This window comes from Hipposideros armiger, unplaced genomic scaffold (genome assembly GCF_001890085.2).
Source record: "Hipposideros armiger isolate ML-2016 unplaced genomic scaffold, ASM189008v1 scaffold_27, whole genome shotgun sequence".
Taxonomy (NCBI): domain Eukaryota; kingdom Metazoa; phylum Chordata; class Mammalia; order Chiroptera; family Hipposideridae; genus Hipposideros; species Hipposideros armiger.
Window position 1 is genome coordinate 3,979,274 of NW_017731377.1, and position 22,197 is coordinate 4,001,470.

Below are 22,197 nucleotides of genomic sequence, written 5' to 3' on the forward strand. Positions count from 1 at the left end.
ATTCTTGGAATCACAGTAGGCACTATTTTACCATATGTTTTTTTCTTCTTTTGTTCTATACAAGTGAGAATGACCTAAATGTGAGTCTCATTTCATATCTACCTTTAAGACTATAATCATGTTTTCTTTATAAATACTTCTGTTTTATTTAAATATATGCCACCAAATTAAAAAAAGTTATGGAAGCCAATAATGCTCGCATATATGAATCAAATGCTACTTAGGATATAATGGCACAGAAATGTAATTAAAAAGGAGCTAAGGATAAGTCAGTTATCTTTAAAAACACACTCACTAAGGTTACCTGAATGATTATAAGGGTAACCTTATCATCAAAGTATATGTGAACACAGGGAAATCAGGCTTTCCGGGAAAACAAGAGTAGAAAAATAGCAGTTATAATGAGTAAAAGAGGCACCTCAGTGCAAGTGGACGTCACAAAAATGAGAATATAACTTTGTCATCCAGTCAACAGGATTTAATTTGTACTACCATATGTATTAGGGTTCTCCAGAGATCCAGAACCAATAAGATGTGCGTAAGTATCCTTTATTTATTATAAGGAATTGGCTCATACAGTCATGGAAAAGGGCAAGTCCCAAGAGCTACAACAGGAGCTGGCAAGCTGAATGCCCAGGAGAGCTGATGTGTAATTCCAGTTAAGTCCAAAGTCTTGAGAACCAGAAGCTAATGGTGTAGTTCCTGTTCAAAGACCGGCAGAATTGAGACCCGGGAAGAGCTGATGTTTCAATTTCAGTTTGAAGCCAAGAAAAAAGCTGATGTCCCAATTTGAAAGCAGTCAAACAGGAAGAATCTCTCTTACTTGGGAGTGAGTCATCTTTTTTGTTCTATTTAGGCTTTCAACTGATTGGATGAGGCACACCCACATTGGGAAAGATAATTTGCTTTACTTAGTCTACTGATTTAAATGTTAACCTCATTCAGAAACAGTTTCACAGAAACAGCCAGAATAATGTTTGACCAAATACCTCTGGCACCCTATGGCCCAGTCAGGTTGCCACTTAAAATTAACCATCACACTGTATAATGAGCTTTCATTATTTATATAATAAAAAGGATCATGTGTGCAAGATAAACTATTTTTCAAATAGACTTTTGCTAGCTCATCACTATAAAAGCCAATTGCATAATAATAGTGCCTGATACATATTTGCTAGACATTTAGTTATAAGAAGTATTCACGGCTCATTGCAGTGCAACTAACTGCCAAGTCTTATGCTATGAACCCTGACAGGTAAAACCTTTGGAATTTTCTACATTCAGGCCTGAAAACCACACATAGACATTTTGGTCAGGAGCTGGGTTCTTCCTTAAAGGGTTATATAAAAATGGATGAAGAACAGTCTATGTGCTGGAATTTCTGACAAAAGGTGAAAAAGTCATATATTGTGAATAACGATTTCACAGTGTAGAAAGGATGGATGATTAGATCAGATTAGGTCAGAACAGTCAAAGGATAAGTCAGAGTCTGATGTGGTTTCCAAAATGCAATTAAAATAATCTGAGGATTATGGTGAATACATAATCACTTCTGGTACTGCTAGATTTTTCTGAAGAGCCCTGAGAGGCTGTCCAGGGTGAGTGAAGCAGGTACTCACTCTTACATGATATGGATACAAGTTGATGTGTGCATACGAATTTTGCAATATTGACAGCTTAAGAGCCTTCATAAATCTTTTTTTTTTTTTTTTAGATTTTTTTACCGGGGAATTGGGTGGATGAGAACAGTGCTGGGGAATTGGGGGAAGGGGAACAGACAAGTTGCTGTCGTTTTGTTCTTCAGTCTAGTTGTGGAGGACGTTGCTTCACTNCAGTGTCACTGGCCCTCATATGTGGGATCCGAACTGGGGCCCTCTGGCGTCCCAAGCCAGTTCTTAACCATCGCGCCACTCGGCCGGCCCGACAACCCCTTATTCTTTATTACCCACTGTTCTCCTTTCATCTTCCCGGTTGCATTGAGTGGCTGGAAATGCAGTACTGTCATTTCAGGCCAGGACTTAACCATTGTTTCCTCAGCTCTGTACCGGATCAGCAATGGGCTATTTGCAGCTAGAACCCCACCCTCTCAGAATCACTTGAGAGGACAAGCTGTGTTCAGCACTGAAGCTCCAAATGGTTCCACAACCAGAATCTCTCCTCCACTCTGCCACTGCACCCCTCATCCTGAGCAGCACACGCAGAACTCACACACTCCTTGCATCTGTGTGTGGGTTGATGGGTTGAACAGTTGGGCGGATATTCAGTAGCATCACAGTAGGCAGTAGGACAACCAGCATCACAACCAAAGTTGCTAGTTTTGTCTGTCACACTTTCATAAATTTGGCTGGTAAACAAAACAATGAGTCTAGATGGATTTCAACAGTTCATTACTTACATACACAACAAAGCGTGGTGTTAGTTCCTAGTTCCACAGGACAACACCCAACTAGAAGGGCCAGGTAATGGGTAGCAGAGGTCAGGGTGGGGGTGCCACTCTGCTGCCGAGGAGCCAACTCTAAACCATAGCCAAGCGGTCTCATAGCCTGTAGCTGAACCATAACTAGGCTGAGGTGGAAAGTCTCACGCTTTCACTTCTTGAAACCAGGGAGATGGATGAACCTGCCTTGTGGCAGCTCACCATAACATGGCTTTCTCCTTGTGTTTCAGGCAGAACTGTAGGGTCAAGCTCAGTTGAAAACTGAGACAGCCTGCAGTTAAGCTGTGCCTCTGTGGACAATGTGAGAGATATACAAAGTCACCAGGGGGCTAGGGCAGGTCTGTTCTTCTACAGATGAGAGGAGCAAAGAAGAGGTAAGAGGGGAGCTTGAGGGATGACAGGGTGAAGCCTAGGTATAAAGAGATGTATTTGTAATTTGAAGCCTCTATAAATAAATAGGACATCCTTTCTATGAATAAAGAGAGAAATAGGCATTGAGGAGAGCATGGATATCACTTTGAAGTGAGAAATGTATTCTAAGTGGTTTTCATGAGAAGCAGAGCTGCTTTTAGGAAGGCCGCAGCTCAGCTTTTAAAATTCCAAATCATGACTCTGCAGGTTTATAAAAAATGCTGAAAGTCAACAGTTGTGGGCACATTACAGTTTAATCTAAATTATTTGGCTGTGTGAAAGATGGGGGGTGGTCAAGGACTTTCAAGTTAATTGGCATGCACTGGTTTCTCATGTCTGGGCTTTCTCATGCAGGGTTTCCTTTGACACAGCACTCCAGGTGAAACATACAGTAGTCCACTAACTTTTCACTTGCATGGCACTCAAGTCTGCAGGTACCAATTTTATAGCAGCTCTTGTACATTTCTGTTGATATTGGATTCAAGCCTGGAAAGAAAATGAATGAAAGGGTAATTCACTATAGGCTGTTTGGATTATAAAGTGATGAGCCCCTCCACTTTTATCACACTGGATTCCAAAGATCGTAGGTCATAATGATTGATTCTGTTTGAATCAATTGATTTTGATTGAATTGAATCAATGTATTCTAACTGAAAAAAATTAACTAGTGCTATGGATTGAATTGTGTTGTTCTTCTCCCCCCACCCCCACCCCATTCATATGTTGAAACCCTAAACTTCAGTGTGATTGTATTTGGAGATAGGAGCTTTAGGAGGTAAAGTTATATGCGGTCATAGGAGTGAGGCCCTAATGCATTAGGATTGGTGGCTTTATTGGCAGAAGACACCAAAAGAAAATGGCTGTCTATAAGCCAGGAAGATACCCCTTGTTAGAAAATGAATCAACCTACAGTTGATGTTGGACTTTTCACCCTCCAGGACTATGAGAAAATAAATTTTGTTTAAGTCACATGGTCTGTGGTAGTTTGTTATGGCAGTCTGCACTGACTAAGACAATTAGTAACTTGGAAGTTTGCCCAAATTGGTCAGTTAATCAGCTTGAAACCAGGGGTCAGCAAACTTTTGAGATGGAAGAGCCAATCCTGTCCCTCATAACAATTTAAAAATTATTCTAGAGGGTTGCTAGTTGGGAGGGGGTGGGGATGAAGGAGAAGGGGAAGGGATGAGACAATACAAATTGGTAACTACAATATGGCCTAAGGATAGAAAAGACAGTCTGGGGAATATAATCAATAATGTTGTAAATATTTTTTAGGGGGCCAGATGGACTCATGTCTTGTTAGGGAGACCACTTCNGAACAGTGCTGGGGAATTGGGGGAAGGGGAACAGACAAGTTGCTGTCGTTTTGTTCTTCAGTCTAGTTGTGGAGGACGTTGCTTCACTGACCCAAGTTGGCACCATCATTGCGCTCTTCCTGGGTGAGGCAGATCAGTTGCTGGCTTCTGGACGGCCGCTCATGCTGGCTGCTGGCCACTCAAGCTGGCTGCTGGCTACACACGGTAGCCCATGGCAACCCACTGCCACAGGGGCTGCAGCCTACGCCATCCTTGGCAACTCACGGCTGCCCAGCTCCAGGTCGAGCTGTTGTTCAGCATCTTAGCTGTGGAGGGCAGTGTCACTGGCCCTCATATGTGGGATCCGAACCGGGTCCCTCTGGTGTCCCAAGCCAGTTCTTAACCATCGTGCCACTTGGCCGGCCCAAGAACCTTCATAAATTTTGACCTAGTAATTCTATGTCTTGGAGTTTGTTGTAAGGAAATATTCAGAATTTCAGAAATTTACAAGGTAATTTATAATAGCCTCAAACTGTGCATTAAAAAAATATCACACACACACACAAACACACACATACACACACACACACTATCCAAAGTTGAATTATAAACTCCTTGAAGGCAAGGATTATCTCCACTACATCTAGCAATTCAATGATGAGTAGTATCTTTGTTTTGTTGATGGATTCTTTTGCTGTGCAGAAGCTTTTTAGTTTAATGTAGTTCTATTCATTTATTTCAGCTTTTACTTCTCTTGCTTTTGAGGTCAAATGCATAAAAATGGGAGAAGATATTTGCAAACAATGCCCCTGGTAAGGGGCCAATATCCAAAATACATGAGGAACTCACACAACTGAACAACAAAAAAACAAACAATCCAATTAAAAAATGGGCAGAGGACATGAACAGAAACTTCTCCCAAGAAGACATACAATTGGCCAACAGACATATGAAAAAATGTTCAACTTCACTAGCTATTAGGGAAATACAAATCAAAACCACAATGAGATAGATATCACCTCACACCTGTTAGAATGGCTATCATCAATAAGACAATAACAAGTGTTGGAGAGGCTGTGGAGAAAAAGGAACCCTCATACACTGTTGGTGGGAATGTAATAGATTGGTGCAGCCACTATGGAAGGCAATGTGGAGATTCCTCAAAAACTTAAGAATAGAATTACCATATGACCCAGCATTCCCTCCTTTGGGTATCTACCCCAAAAATCTGAAAACATTTATCTGTAAAGATGTATGTACTCCGATGTTCATTGCAGCATTATTTACAGTGGTCAAGACATGGAAACAACCAAAGTGTCCTTCAATAGGTAATTGGATAAAGAAGATGTGGTACATATACACAATGGAATAGTACTCTGCCATAAGAAAAGATGAAATATTGCCATTTGTAACAACATGAATGGATCTTGAGATTATAATGCTAAGAGAAATAAGTCAGACAGAAAAAGTCGGGAACCATATGACTTCACTGTTATGTGGGATATAAAACTGAAAGCAACAAAGAAACAAGACAAACAAATAAAGAAACAAAAAACTCATAGACAACAGTTTAATGATTACCAGAGGGTAATGGGGGTGAGGGATGGTAGAAGAGGGTAAAGGAGGTAGAATATATGGTGATGGAAGGAGAACTGACTCTTGGTGGTGAGCACACAATGTGATATATATCAGGTCATCGGAAAAGTCATGACGTATTTTTTTCTATATTTTCTATGCAAAAATGTGTCATGACTTTTCCAACGACCCAATAGATGGTGTACTATAGAATTGTACACTTGAAACCTATGTGATTTTACTAACCATTGTCACCCCAATAAATTTAGTTTAAAAAAATGATGAGTAGTCACTACTTAGTTTTTGAATGAGAGAAAGAATAAAGGAGAAAGTTATTAATAAATATTACACCTATAACATATATTTATTAACAATTGTTTTAAATCATAATTCATTAAATAAGAAAATATTCATGATTAAGTATTAACTAAGAAAAGCAAGATAGATCTCTCTGGGGACTCTATAACCTCAAGTTGGGACAGAAGTACAAAACGAATTTAACCAGACAATTACTCTCTGGCTCTGTTCCTCTTACAAATATGCATGTATGCATGCACACTTAAGATCAATTAAGAAGAATTAATATCACAGCTTTTAAAATTACTTTGTGTGGGGATAGGATTTAAGTGATTTTTATTTTCTTCTCTTCATATACTTTTTGCAAAATCTCAATAATGTCTGTGTTTCTTTGATTAGAAAGAAGAAACAATATACATTACAAAACTTAAATTTAAAGAAATGTGGTTAAATAACTCATCAAAAGTATCCAATGAAAAGAAAGTGTATTAGTTTAAACATAAATGTATTGATTGCTAAAATAAAATAAATTGATAATGAGTAGGTACAAATAGACGTGAAGAGCTGAGAGTAGTCTGAAAACTTTGTTCAGAAAACAAGAAATGCCTGCGTTACTATCCTTGCCTAGTCCATTCTCCCTCCTTCCCTCTTTCCTTTCTTCTTGCAAAGTGTAGCATTAAAAAAATCCCATCCAACCATTCGAAATGACATTGATCTTAAAGGCTGAAATTTTGGATACATAATTTTCACAGCATAATCTTTATCCTCAAAGTAATGGGGAAATACTGTCCGGTTTGCAGCTTCTTAAGAAAATGTGCCCTTATCATCAATCTTCTCTATTTTATCTAACTCTATTTAAGAATACACCATTCTAAAATTTTATTAGGTTGATAAGTTACATTAATATTGATAGTTCCAAGAAAGAGATATACCAAATCCATGACATAGATGATGTGCAATCATGAAAGGAGTAAAACATTGAATGTTAGCTTGTTACCAACAACTTGCCTTTCAGACTAATTAGCTGATCAGTATTTGACTGTCACTCTAATATGTTGTAATCCTTTATTCTTGATTATTTCATAGCTGAATATCTATTCCTGCCTTCTGCATAACCTATTTCCTTCATTTTTCTTCTACTTTCCTCAATAATTGTTTAATCATATTTGTTCTCAGAGAGCTAGTGCTCTTCATTTTTCAGAGAACCATACATTTTTCACTCATACTGTCATAAGCTATGAAGAAAGACATGAGTATAGGTTTTGGCAAGGCCGAAAGGTTCTGGAAATTGGGTGCAGTCTCTGTATTTATACTTTCCAGTGTTTTCTTGACTGTAGGTCATTTGAAAAGATCATTTCAATATTTGTGTGTTTTATTAATATGAAATAATATGAAGATTGAATCATAAAAGTACATTTTATCAAATGTACTTCAAATGAGAGGTAAGGCATAGTTTTGTATGATGGAATGATAATGATCACATTGGAAGGTAAGAAGTTTCAAGCATGGACACATGATAGAACAAAGAGAAATAAAAATGTCCTGGAAACTCAAATAATGATTTTAGATATGGCCACACTTCTGTGTAAACAACAGATAGCTTAGACAAAACAATCTTTTGTCTGATTGAATATTGTACTACTATAAGTATTGTACTAATACCAATGGTTTGGGTTTAAGCAATCCAACATGGATTTTATTTCATATATAATCTTCCATAAAATATTATTCCTTGGTTTAATATTTCTCTCCTAGTTTTCTTTAAAGTGATTTCCACTGCAAAAGTGCAGCATCTGGGTGGAGTTAATTGACTGGCTGGTTTAGCTGCTTTCTGCTAATTTCATGTTATTGTGCAAACAATATTTAAAAGGCCATAGCTAAATCTAGGCATTATTAACTATCTGGAAATTCCACAAACACAACAGATCTGACTTATTTATGAAGAAATGCTCCTTTGCTTTCCAAAAAGATAATTTGGTTGGTTGATTAGCATACTAAAAATTTGACTATAAAATGAGAGGTATTGTCATTTCGAATGAACTGAAATCTTCATGATCCAGATTATATCTGAACTTAATCTCCGGCAAAGGGGACCATTTTTTCTATCCCAGCTCCTTTTCTTTTTCTTTTTCTTACTTCCTGTCCCAACAGGGTACCTGTTAGAAACTTTCTCCCAGGATATACTGATTCTACATGTAAGCCCTTGTAGTGTTCAATCCTAACAGTCAGGAGAAGGGAACATGATTTCTGCATAGGAGAGGCTCTCACAGAGGGAAATCAAAGTAGTGGAGGATCTCCTTAGGGAGCCTGTCAGTCTGCCTTTAAATGGAGACCTTGACAGAGGAAGCAGTGGTCTCACTTCCTGAAAGCCCAAGGTAGGATTCTTCTGAGGTCATAAGTGTTGCGATTGCTCTGGATATCTTTGTACAATATTTTGTCTACTTTTCTTATTGAGTCTCTAAGCTTTGTAATATGTTCAATACAATCTGTTCAAATGAAAAATAAGAGATAATGAATGAGAATGTTTAAATGGAGCAATGTTAGTAACAATTGTTTGTTCACTATGTTTGGCTAAATATAATCTCTGAGAACCTCATTCTTCAGTATTTAAATATAAAAATTAATTAGTATTAACTCAGGCAGGAGTTTTCCATGCCAAATCTCTGGCTGTATTTGTTATGATATTGCATAAAAAATGATGAACTGCCAATGAGTTAGGAAAAAGATGTTTTCAAGTATCTCAGTCTAATGAGTCTGTCTGTCTTATAAAACTTTGTCATTAAGACATTTCCCCAAGAGGGTATACATATGGCCACAGAGGTATGAAAAAAATGCTCAACGTCACTAGCTATCAGGGAAATGCAAATCAACACCACAATGAAATACCACCTCACACCTGTTAGATGGCTATTATCAACAAGACAAGTAATAACAAGCATTGGAGAGGCTGTGGAGAAAAAAGAGCCCTCACACACTGCTGGTGGGAATGTAAATTGGTACAGCTATTATGGAAAACAGTACGGAGCTTCCTCAAAAAATTAAGAATAGAATTATTATATGACCCAGCAATCCCTCTTCTGGGCATCTACCCCCAAAAATGTGAAAACATTTATCTGTAAAGATGTATGTACCTCTGTGTTCATTGCATCATTATTCACAGGGGCCAAGGCATGGCAAAAACCAAAGCATCCTTCAATAGATGGTTGGATAAAGCAGATGTGGTATATATACACAATGGAATACTATTCTGCCATATGATGAAATAGTGCCATCTGCGACAACATGGACGGATCTTGAGACTATTATGCTAAGTAAAATAAGTCAGACAGAAAAAGTCAAGAACCATCTGCTTTTACTCATATGTCAGCTATAAAAGTAAAATCAACAAATGAACAAACAAACAAACACACAAAAACGGAGACAATACTATAGTGGTTACCAGAGAGAAAAGGGGGTGGTAGGGGTAGTAGAAAAGGATAAAGGGGGTCAAATATATGGTGATGGAAGGAGATTTCACTTTGGGTAGTGAACACAAATGCAATACCCAGCTGATGTGTTATTATAGACTTGTATACTTGACACCTATCTAATTTTATTAACGAAGTCACCCCAATAAATTCAGTAAAATTAAAAAAATAAGTAAATTCTAATTCTAATACTAAAATAAACAAGAAAAGCTTTGTCACTAAGAAAGAAAACTTAGTTGACACCCATTTATTTAGGCATAAAAGGGCAGTAAGTAATTGGAAGCTGATATTCTTGTACTTTAGAGAATTCTTACACTGACAAAAGAGAATGATTATAATTATTGTGAAGCATTGGAACTGAATTAAGGTCAGAATCTACAATGTTCTGATTAAATGGGCATGCTGGGGCATTATAGTATCTGGAAAATATTAGTCGCAGGTAAAAGACAAGGGAGAACTTGTAAAACAGAGAAAAAGGGGTCAGGGAATGAATACTCGTATGTTTAAGCATTTAAGACAAATCAATTGGAAGATTTATCTAGGAAAAGTGGGGTGGTGGAAGGAAAACTCATTTAGAAAGTATGGATTTTCTAAGCCATCTTGTGTGAAAGACAAGATTTCATGGTATTCCTATACAGGTCCTAAAAACAAGCTCACTCATCTCCGAGGCCATGTGCTCTTTTCACCACACTACACTAAACAGAGTGTTTTCCATGTTCTGCCCTTTTCTTGCGATGGAACGGTTCGCCGGCCCCCATTTCAATATGCACCACAATTTCCTATTCAAGCATCAAAGCACTGAGGGCTGCTAGCTCATCCCCAGTTGAGAGAGTGCAGAAGGGGCTTTAGTTATCTCCAAGCTTAGTGTAAGCATATTCCTCAGCAATCTAGAAACAACTGAGCAGAGCTATTTTAGTGAGCAAAATGCAGAGGTGGCAAAAAGGCCAGCTAATGTGCTGTGTCCTATGATGCTGTCGTGAAACATTTGCCTAATGTCCCGAGAAGGGACAAGGGTTCACACAAATAATTTCTCTCCTCTATTTAGAAATGACTATGGTCACTGTAATTAAAAAAAAAAGCCTAATATTAAAAAGAAAACAATGATCTTGGAGATGTTTGGGTAAATGTTTTTGCAGTTACCGTAAACATTTAACAAATAGATGAGATAGCTTACGATACTGATATTCTGGTTTATCGAAGAGAATCACAGGAATTATCAACTTTGAAAAAATAGACTTTGAAACTTCCCAAGAAAACCTTATCACTACTTTTTCATGAGCCCAATTTAATCTTTGTTTGGAAAAATCCCAAGAAACCTGAGGATTCTGCAGCCTACTGACAATATTTTTATCAATATCATCATTATACATTGTTAAGATACAACTTCTGGCTCTTTGTATTATCTATTTATTTGGGTTCTGGATTAACTGTAGCTTTAAATTTAAAAATTTTTTTTTATAACACCCTGCATTATTATTTGGGCATTCATTCAGTTTATATTTAATGCCTTATTTTCAAACTATAGCATTTTATTACTCTGGAGAACAAATGATCTCTTTTAGGTATATTCTCCTGACTTTAGGGTTCATTTCAAGTACACAGGGGAATGCTGTCCTTGGGTAGATCACCAGCTCAGATAGTCTTCTTAAAATGCCTTCAGTAAGTACAGTTTCCAATTTTTATCTTTGGAATAACATAGCATTGAATATTAATAAATGTGTGAGTTCACTGAAGCTATACCAAAATCATTAGCATTTATGAGGCAAAAATGAAATTAAGATAAAAGAAAGAATTATTATAAAAGTGAGTGCTCTGACTTCTGATGTTTTCAGCAAAAACAAACAAATAAACAAAAAACCAAAACAAAAAAACCTTTCATTTTTATTTTTCAAGTATTTGATATCATCACTTTAAAGTAACATTGTCATAGATCTTGATTTAGATATTGACTTAATTGTTCTAACTGATAAACATAAAGTCACTGAACAAATTATTTGTGAGTGGTAGTTGATCCTATAAACTGTATGTACACTAGGTTCATAATTGTCTTGTTTCTTCCCTCTCCCTGACATTAGCCTAGGTCCTGGTGGTTCTTAAAACTCGCTCTTATTTAATACGTTTAAAAATATAGTAAGTGCTAAAACAGATAACATATCCACCTAGTCCAATTAAAATATTTTGGCATGAACCATGTATTTGAGGAGAAGTCAGACTGGGTCCTTTCTTTCTAAACCAAAATAAAACAAAGAGTTAGAGCCAGTCAAGCTTGTCCAGCAGCACCCAGGAAATGCTTTCAAAAGGCCTTACTTTCAAAACTTACATTTTTACACTATCCAAACTTTTCCGTACTTTATATTATTTATTTTAAAATTTTGTATTTAAGTGTAAAATGCATACTTTGTGTGCCCTTCAAGAATAAGCCCGGGCCGGCCGAGTGGCGCGATGGTTAAGAACTCGCTTGGGATGCCAGAGGGCCCCGGTTCGGATCCCACATATGAGGGCCAGTGACACTGCCCTTTACAGCTAAGATGCTGAACAACAACTCAACCTGGAGCTGGGCTGCCGTGAGTCGCTGGCGACGGCGTAGGCTGCAGTCCCTGTGGCAGTGGGTTGCCATGGGCTACCGTGTGTAGCCAGCAGCCAGCGTGAGCGGCCAGCAGCCGCAGTGAGCGGCCGTCCAGAAGCCGGCGACTGATCTGCCTCGCCCGGGAAGAGCACAATGATGGTGCCAACTTGGGCCAGTGAAGCAGCGTCCTCCACAACTAGACTGAAGAACAAAACGACAGCAACTTGTCTGTTCCCCTTCCCCTAATTCCCCAGTACTGTTCCCATCCCCCCAATTACCCAATAAAAAAAATCTAAAAAAAAAAAAAAAAAAAGAATAAGCCCTATTTTGTGTTTTAATAGAGCGAATTAGTTTTATCTGTTTGTGCTTCATGTAAATGGAATGGTCCCATATGTACTCTACTGTACATCATTTATTTCACTCAGTATTTTGTTTGTAAATTCATCCGTGCTGTGACATGTATTTGTAGAGCATTCCTCCTCATTCCTGTGTAGTACTTGAGCATGTCAATTTACCATAAGTTATTTAACCAAACTATCATTGATGGACATTTGTGGTTTTTAGCTTTGGGGCATAATGATTAGTATTTTTATGAAGATTTTAGTGCATGTCATTTAGTGAATATATGGAGACATTTCCATCTGGCCTATAACTCATGTTATACTTACTCAACGTATATGATATGCTTGGGCATAGGAAATAGTTCAAAGTTGTTTTTCAATGTGTTTCTACAAATTTTCACATCCAACCTTAATGTATTATAGTTTAATTTTCCATAACATGGCTTACATTTGATATGTGCAATCAAAACTTTTTGTTAGCAATTCTTATGTGTATAAAATGTTATCAAAGGTAGATTTAATTTACTTTTCCCCACTAGCTAAAATATATAATCATTTTACATTTATAGACTATTGAATATGCTCTTTTGGGAAGTGACTGTTCTTTTGCCAGTTTCCTATTTGGCTGCCTTTCTTTAATATCATAGTGCTGAAAAAGTCTTATATATTCTGCATATGAATTATTTTTCATATATGTATTTTACAAATATAGTCTTTAAATGCCCAATTGGCTATCATTTTCATTCTTTAATGGTGCTTTTAGAACAATAGACACTCTTATTTTTAAAATCCTATTTGGCAAGTAACGTTTTCAATTACAGATTTTTGTTCAAGTAATTTTGCCTAGTCCATGGTCTTAAAGTCATATTTCTCTCTTTTCCTTTGATAGCTTTATTGATTTACCTTTGACATTAGATCCTAAATCTATCTGGAATTGGCCTCAATGTACTGTGTGAAGTAGAGATAAAGATACACTGTTTCTACCTGGATAGCAATTGACCAACACAAGATATTAAAATGTTCATTTGGCCTCTCTGTTGTATTTCACTGGTCACTACCTATGTTAATCTCCATATTTTATCATAGGCCTGGTTATCTGGTACTGATTTTATCTTTTTAAAAATGTGAGGTGAGTGGGCATTCTAGAGTGATTGTGTGAGAAGCTAAGTGGAACTTTTCCTTAGTGAGCGACTATTTAACTGATAAAAAATTAAAAAAAATTAATGTCTCTGGAAATTTATCTAAGGACATACAACAAATGGAGAAACATTTATCCAAACAAATGTTCTAAATCTTGATAAAAGCTAAAAGAAATTGCAACATTTGACCTATCGCATATTCCTTCCACCAGGTCTGTGTTACTTTCTGTATTCTGGACAGATGTAGCCAAGACGAAGGGGTTCATTGAACCCTCAGGTCCAGCCTAGTATTGCGGCTTCACCCAAGCAGGGACAGACCTCACACTTACCTACTTCTCACCTAACTTTCTGTTTTGAAAATTATATATTATGTAGACATATGCAAATTGTTCGTCCCATTCTTACTCAAAGGGTGAGAGTCACGCCTCAGGCACAACAGGCCTAGAACAGGGTCCTCAGTTTTGTTTGACCAAGCTTGCTGTAGAGTCACTGTTTTCTGCCAGGAGGGGCAAGCTAAGAAGACCATGGTCTACCATCTTCCTCTTGCATCAACTGGTGGAGTGGTGATGTCACTCAGATAGAGAGATATGCTGTCTATACCTATAGTTCCTATGTAGGGGCCACAGATGTTATGCCAGGGAAATTCAGGTCACAGGAGGTCATAGGAAGAGCTCTGCCTGAGGAAACTGACTTTACTTGGTACAAAGAATGGAGACGTTCACAAATAAGGGTACTGTTAAAAATAACAGATTTTGGTGCCAAGTGTTTTAGAATAGGCAATCACCTCTGTGAACCTCATAGCAACAAGCAAAATGGTAGGCCATCAGAAGTTTGACAGACACTAGTAAAAAAGACAGCCAACAAGATTCCTCCTGGATCCCACTCATCATCGTGTGTCTAGAAGGCTATGCGCATGTGCTAAGGTGCACCCACTCAGTAGCAGTGAGGGTATTGTATTTGGCGGGATTGCAATATCCCCAAGCCACAATCAACTTTATCAACAAAAGACTGGAGGGCCGGCCAAATGGCTCGTTGGTTAAGAGTTGGCTTGGGAGCGAGAGCTCTGAGCAGCAGGGCCGCCGGTTCAGATCCCACATGGGCCAGTGATGCTGCACCCTCTAGAGCTAAGATGGTGAACAACAGCTTGACCTGGAGCTGGGCTGCTGTGAGTCACTGGCAATGGCGTAGGCTGCAGCGGGGTTGCAGTGGGCTGCCATGAACTACCATGAGCGGCCGGCAGACAGCGTGAGTAGCCGACAGCTGGCATGAGCAGCTGTGAGACACTGAGAGTGGCTGTCCAGTGGCAGGCAACTGATTGCCTCACCCAAGAAGAGTACAGTGATAATACCAACATGGGCCAGTGAAGCGACGTCCTCCACAACTAGACTGAAGAACAAAAGGACAGCAACTTGTCTGTTCCCCTTCCCCCAATTCCCCAGCGCTGTTCCCCTCCCCCAATTCCCCAATAAAAAACCTTTAAAACAAACAAACAAACAAACAAAAAACCCCCAAAGAACTGGAGCCTCACTGGCTGAAGGGGATTAAGCACATCTTCTGACCAAATACTAGCTGTAGAGAAAGCCACTGTGAATAGTAATAAAAACATAAAATCTTAAATAAATACACACATACACAAATATATAAATACTCGCAAATAGACCTAAGTGAAAAATCTTGAGCTGAGTATTATCCTAACCCAAAGAAAACATTTAGTAGAAGAGAGCACCAGAAGATTTTCAGCAGGCAGAAAAACGAATTGACCAACTTGACAGATTATTAAGGATATCACAATCAGAAGAAAAGAAACAAGAGAAAGAAAAATTGTCTGTGCCTCTGAGAAATACGTGACCTGCTCTGAAGCAATGGGTTGACAGCTTTCCTCCCTAAAACAACTGCCAACAAACATCTGTTGAATATTATTTCTATTCTCTTTTCACTTTCTCAAAGTCTCCATTATTAGGGGTGTTAGGACTTTTGTTACAGTCAATATATTGCTAAAACTTAATTTTTAAGCTTTTATTTTTCTGTGTATATCAGTGTGGGATTTTTTTCCATTGAACTGCCTTACAGATAAGTAATTTCATATTTTGATATGCCTAAATTACTGTTCAAACCATCCACTAAATTCTCATCATCATTTTTATATTTTAGTTCTAAAATATCCAGGTGGTTCTTTTGTATATTCCAACTCACTGTGGATATACTACATTCTTTACTGTATTTTGCATATTTGTCTTCTATTTTAAAATATATCAATCATAGTTATTTTTTTAAATACACTCTTGCTGCCACTATCTGGATCACTTTACGTTACTTATAGTTTCTCCTTTCCTTTCTCTTCTCTTAGTAATAAGTCATAATTTAAGCTCTTAGCACATAGGGTAATGATCTATTGTATGCAGCAAATTGTGTATAAACAACCAAAGAAGCTCCTGGTGGTTGCTCTAGAGAGCTTTCTCCTTTTGCTCTGTTAGGAGGATAGGCCAAGAAACTGATTTCTTAAATCCATTCATGGATTGTGATAGATCACGGGTGTTTGAGATTTTAGTAAACATTGGACAAATTCTCCTTTCCTTGTGCTGCTCAGGCATGAGCTTGCTAGATTCTGAATTGTGAGTTTATGTGCTTTTCTTTTCTCAGCTCTGAAAGATGATGGGGGATTTGTCTCTCTTACGTAGGGGTTCCCAACCCAGTTGTCTAACCGCTTGCCACATGCAACATCAAAATCACATAAGTGTATTATGGGGAGACAGTACAGGTGCTTCAATGAGCCTCCTTTTACTATGTCTTGTGTGTAAAATCTAACGTGATTTAAGGGAACTATGCTTTTGAGAAATTTCAGAGTAGGTCACCAGCATCGCACAGAGCTCTGAAAGTAAGCAAAAGTGACTTGGGGAAAAATGATTGTGAATTAGTGGCCCCTCAATGTCTGATTTATGAATTTATCTAAACCTGCGTAGTAATAAAGGACCCTGGGAATTTCTCTTTTCCTCAGAGGAAGGCCTCAAACTGGGCCAAAGCTAAGGCTCACTTAATGTCCAGCAACACCAAGCGTTCAGAGGAAAAAATGGCTGGCAAGACTCAATGCTTTTCAGAAAGATTTCCCTGCCTGGAATTGTAGGTCATCTACTCCGCATTGCTTCCTTAGCACTCTGATGTCCTTAACTATGGTTATTACAATATAATTGGGTTTTGTAGGTGTTTTTCCCCCAAATTCAACCTTAAAATGTATTTATTTCATAAATAAAAAAATATCCACGTATCTTCTATGAAAAATAAAAACAAAAAGTTATCTCAATAATACAAATGTATTATCACATATTTGTTAAAATGAAATCTGATACTAGCACAATATCTGGTTGGCAATCTTATTTACTGCTTTTTTTCTTTGAATAAAGTATTAGTAAAAACATAATGTGCAGACACGGTGTTACCCACCTGGGAACCATAAATGAACATACAGGTCAAGATAATTAGATGGTATGGAGCTCAAATTTGGACAGAATGGTTGGGGCAAAGATACAGACTAGGAATTTGTAAAATTGCATCCAATATTTTACATCCAAATGCTTATTTTTATTTATCTAGTGAAATATCCACAGTTTTCCTTAGATCATTAAAGTAAGGAGATTTTTAAAAATTAGAACCCTTGGCTTAGTTTAAAAAAAACCCAGAAATGTGAAGTCTTTGGTGAGAGATCTAAAACAGACTAAACAAATCCACTTTCCACAGTAGGCAATATAAAAATGACAGAAGTCTAAATTAAGACCTATCATCTTCTAGATCCTGTACTCATTTCTGCTTTATCCCTTTTTTTTTTTACCTTGCTTTTATGTTCCTTGATTTCTTTCCCCTGGAATCATTATCCTGTCATTTATGGAATCTTACTTTCATGAAAGCAACAGCAATCTTCTCTCTACTCTCACTTATCCGTGAAGAGCTCTTTATTCTACTTAATTTTACTAAACCTACCTATCCACCACCAAAGTCAACAGCATGCAAAGTCCAGCAGAGAAGATTTCCATTCTCAGAATCCCCACATGCCGTACAGACCAGGTGCCTGGTCCCAATTTGCTTTGATTACCAAAGTCACTTCCAACCCATGAAACTAGAAGCCATCTTATTAAAACCACTATTTATTTTTCTTTCTTATTCTTATACCAACTCCCAAATCAATCCTACACAAACCTCAAACAACTGGGCATTTGATTTACTAACGTATTATCCACCAATAATTTTACTCACATTCTGCATTTAGTTAGCATGTGGACTACCCATATACAACACTTAGTTTATTTTAGCCGTACTGCTCATTTGCAACAATATTTAGCCATTGACTTATGGCCAGGCCATGACCCATATCTTGTTATCACCATCACTTGTCCTAACTCTTACATATAAAATAGTTAACTACAACTTTTATTCATAATCAGAACTCACTCCTCAGGTTTATAAAGGACATAGATCACGTTTCTTTCCATTTTTCCCACTTAAGTTCCCTTTATTTTGCCATTTATCCCTGTGAGCCTAGCTCTAGGCTACATCAATTCAACCACTGTTGGCTAAAATACTCAACCCAAACTAAATTGGTCCTTTCCCCCCTGCTTTTGCCAGCTTACAACAGACTGCCAAAACTGCTATAGGAAAAAAAAATCACAGAGTACCTTTAGGAGAACGAATGCATAAAAGGTGGAAACTACCGAATGGGATAAGATATTTAAATCAATGACTATGCTTTTAATAACTTATACTTTGTTGTTCACATTGCTTCTTAAGTTCCTGGTTTTCAAAATTTCCTGATTACATAGGACCCTTACTTGAATATCTGTTGTCTTTGTTTTCACAAATTGTTATGATTGAATTTCAGTAATGGTAGTTTAAATTGTAAAACCAAGATTTTTTCATTTTGTGCATGTTTAATAAAGACCTGATATTTTTCTTTGTCTTTGCTTTATTGTTGCAGACATTTGGCGGGGGACTTATTTCAGGCTGAACTTATTGCAACACTCATTATTGAAGTGCCCTGAGTTCCTAAGGTACTTGGGCACTGTTGTAGCACTAAAGAGAAGGAATATTTCATCAAGTGCCAAGATCCCACAGGAAGAGAGTGAAATCCCTAAATGAAACCTTTGACAGCACCATCTCTAGATAGTGAGTAAAACTCTAATAAACTGATTTGCTCTCCATGTCTCTCTTGACATATATTTGGTAATATTATGGAGTGTGAATTATTGTTGTGGTGGAAAAAATTACTTATGAATAATATAGTGCTAGTAGAGTGAACTTAACCAATATAAATCAGTCAAAATTTATTCCTAACAACTCAGCTTATAAGCAGGTAATAGAAAAATAAACTACAAAGATGTCTGAGCCAGACTATGTTTGTCTTCATAACATTATTTTATACAGTGACTAAAGAGAGAATATAAACATTTTCATGAATAATGTGGTATAGTGCCATAATAGTACAGAAAGTTCAAAGTAGACTATCATACATCATCTTTTGTAAATTCTTTTATTGTCTCCCCACAGCTTCATCAAATTCAATGTCTGTACCCTAATTACCACCTCCCCTCTCACTCTCCCTTGTAACCTAGTTCAGCACTTTCCAAACTATGAGTAAGAACCAATTAAAGAACACAATTTTGTGGCTCTCAAACAAGTTAAACAGAGCAGAATAAGAACTAATAGAGCCTTCTTAAGATCTCTGAAAAATTGGCAAAGTATCACGTTGTGTTTGTGTGTGTATTCCTGTATACACAAATATGCATACTGGTATTCCTCTCCTTTACAGCCAAATACTTGAGTTAATTACCAGCAGTAGAATGATGGTTCCATGGTCTTTTCTTGCTATAGTCTTATCATAGTTTGTACCACTGATCTCCATAAACAAAGATTTTATATGAAACTTGACATGACAAAGAGAAAATCACTTCCCTTTCATCTCTCACTGGACTAGGTTCTAGATTTAACTGCTTAGCAACAAAGCCCTCTCAATTATAAATACCATGGCAACAAGCTAAAGGTCTTCCTCATTCTGACCTGGAGGACTCTTGCTCATTAGTGCATTGAAAAATAAACAAATAAGATCTTCCTAAGGTTTGTGGACCCAAGGGAGTTGGTAAACCAATCCCGCCTCTACTCGCTTTGGTCAAGGGAAAAAATCTGGAGACTACTGACCTGGGTAGAAACACACAGGTGAGAGAGAATTTGTAAACATTCAGCCTGATAGAAAGGAGAGTCCAGCACATCATTTGAGAGGGATGAGGATGAGGGTGGACACAATGGAAAGTGAAGAGCTTTGCCAGAGCTGCCCCTGTCCTCAAGGTGACACTGCATAGGAGTAAGCTGTCTGGAAGCAATAGCTCTCCACGCAGACAAGGTCCAAAGAGGTGACCTCTCTAATGGTGGAGGTTGAAAGTAGAGAATGATTGTCTGGCTAACCCAGTTGTGGGGGTGATGCTGGAGAAGTCTGTTCTTCTACAGCAGCACCCTTTTTTCTGAGGAGGGACCTCTAATACTGGGGGAAGGAGGAAGAAGGAGAAAGGGAAGAAAGCAGAAAAGAACAGCAATAGGCATGAAAGAAATGTGGTTCTTGCTGTGGCTTTGGGAAGTCCATACATAGTCTGTGTGAGTACCCCACTGGAGGATTTCCTTACTGGCTGCAGACACCCCCAATATCCCAATCGCGAAATCCATACCTCTCTGCCACTGTGTGGTGGGCACCTTGTACGTGCTCCTGAGTGTGGCAGTAAGAATAAGATGGGTAATTGAGTGCTCTCAGAAAAATGGTCCAGGGCCTATGGGCAAGGAAAAAACAATAAACTGGAGCCTCAATGCCACCTTTTGAAAAAAACAAAACCAAAATTTTTTCCAACAACCTGGCAAGTTATAAGATCAAGAGAAAAAACAAAAGTTAAGGATTCTGCCACAAAGGGAACAAGTAGAGTGGAGCAGGTCTACGCATCATAAACCTAAGATTCCTAGAGCAACAACACCATTGCACATCACCTGATCTGAAGATAATATGTAAAGACCTTTTAAAAGCAAAAGCAGCCATGCAGAAATACAAGGAACTTAAAAAAATATCGAGGAACTATGCCATCACCAAAAGATATCAATAATTCTCCAACACTTGAGCCTGGAGACATGGAATAATGTGATGTAGCTTATGAAGAATTGACAACAGCTATTTTGTAAAAACTCAAGAAACCAGAAAATAAAACTCAGACAGACCGTTTAATGAGATTAGGAAAAAGATAAATAAGCAGAATGAGTTATTTACAAGAAAGATAGAAACCATAACAAAGAACCAAACAGAAGAAATTCTGGAGCTGAAACATTTAATGAATGAATTTCTGTAGTAGAGGTGGACAGCTGGAAGGGAGAATAAACGACTTAGATGGTAGGAATTTTGAACTAACACAGTGTGAAAATTAATAAAGAAAACCCCAACTGACATTGGAGTCAGAAAGACCTGTAATGAAGCTCTTACACCCTACCACTAGAAGGAAGACATCAATTACAGACCTCCAACAGGAAGTGCAATTACTGCTCTATCCCAGCAGGCATAGGGAAGATTTCCCCTTGCTCAGCAACAAGCTCAGCCGATGGAAATGCTACAGCTCAGCCAATGAGGAGCCATCACCTAAACTCTTACTTTCCTCCAATGAACTTTCGTTTTCCTCTTTCTGCTGACTGCATTGTCCCACTGTCCTTTCTATAGAAGCCTTCCATCTTATATAACCTCTTGGAGTATCTCTCTGCTTGCTAAATGAGATGCTGTCCAATTCAAGAATTGTTTAATAAAGCCAATTAGATCTTCAAATTTACTTAAAATTTGTATATTAACAAGTTTTTGGCAGCAGTTGGATCCAAAGTATCTTCTGATGACATTCAGAGAGAATGAGAAACCCAGGTGGCGTCTGCAAACCCTATTTGAGCTCACAGTCTTTCTCACCATTTCCGAGGGTGGCTGGTGAGTTCCTCTTGGCGTTGGCTTCATTCTCTTTTTGCATTGGAGCTCCTGATCTAGAAATTGGTTTTCTAGTCCATGGTTTAGTGGGACAGTTTGAAGCTGGCAAAAGATGGTTCCATCTAGAACCTGAAGTTCCTAGCCCTTAGTTCAGTCTGCAATTCCTTCCCCAGTTCCAATTCACAGTCTCCATTCACTGGATTTTACAACTTTAGTTTACACTGAAAATTGCTGGTGTATCTGCTGGGATGAGACTGGGTCTGATTTAGTCCGCAGTAACATTTAAACTTGAGCCCTTGATTTTTGTCCCTAGATTCCATGTGGGAAACTGCTGACAGTTTAGTCTGCAATTACCCATTGATTTAGAATTCTTCCCAAGACATCCCATTGGGAACTACTGGTGGCAGCTGCTATTCTCCATGTGTTTGGAATCAGTCCACATTTTCCATTCTTTGAGGTCTGGTAGGTCAATCCTGGAACTAGTCCTTAGTTCATTGGGAACCAGTCCTTAGTTCATTGGTTACTAAGTCATTGGTCTTAGTTCAGTGTCCACATTTTTATCTCCTTGGTTACTGTTAGTTTCTGTGAATGGACACCTGAAGTAAAGGCTACAGCTAAAAGAGAATCTTGGAAGCCATAGGGCTTAGGTATTAGTTTGGCTCTGAGGAAACCCAAAGGCCTTGCTAAACTACAT

General features: G+C 38.0%; 1 protein-coding gene across 1 annotated transcript; it reads right to left on the reverse strand.

The window, feature by feature from the left end:
• Positions 1-3,194: 3,194 nt before the first annotated feature.
• On the reverse strand, positions 3,195-21,546 carry DEFB134 (defensin beta 134). The gene is made up of 2 exons (XM_019636121.1): positions 21,489-21,546; positions 3,195-3,334 (listed from the first exon to the last, which is right to left on the reverse strand). Exons 1-2 carry the CDS (start codon positions 21,544-21,546, stop codon positions 3,195-3,197), a joined length of 198 nt encoding a protein of 65 aa, XP_019491666.1.
• Between the last annotated feature and the right edge of the window lie 651 nt (positions 21,547-22,197).

What these genes read in the sequence shown, in the direction of transcription:
- DEFB134 (XM_019636121.1), bottom strand. Translation starts at nt 21,546, where the DNA reads ATGCAAAAAGAGAATGAAGCCAACGCCAAGAGGAACTCACCAGCCACC. An exon ending in ACCAGCCACCCTCGGAAATG is followed by an intron (nt 3,335 to 21,488) that starts GTGAGAAAGACT and finishes TTTTCTTTCCAG; the next exon opens with GCTTGAATCCAATATCAACA.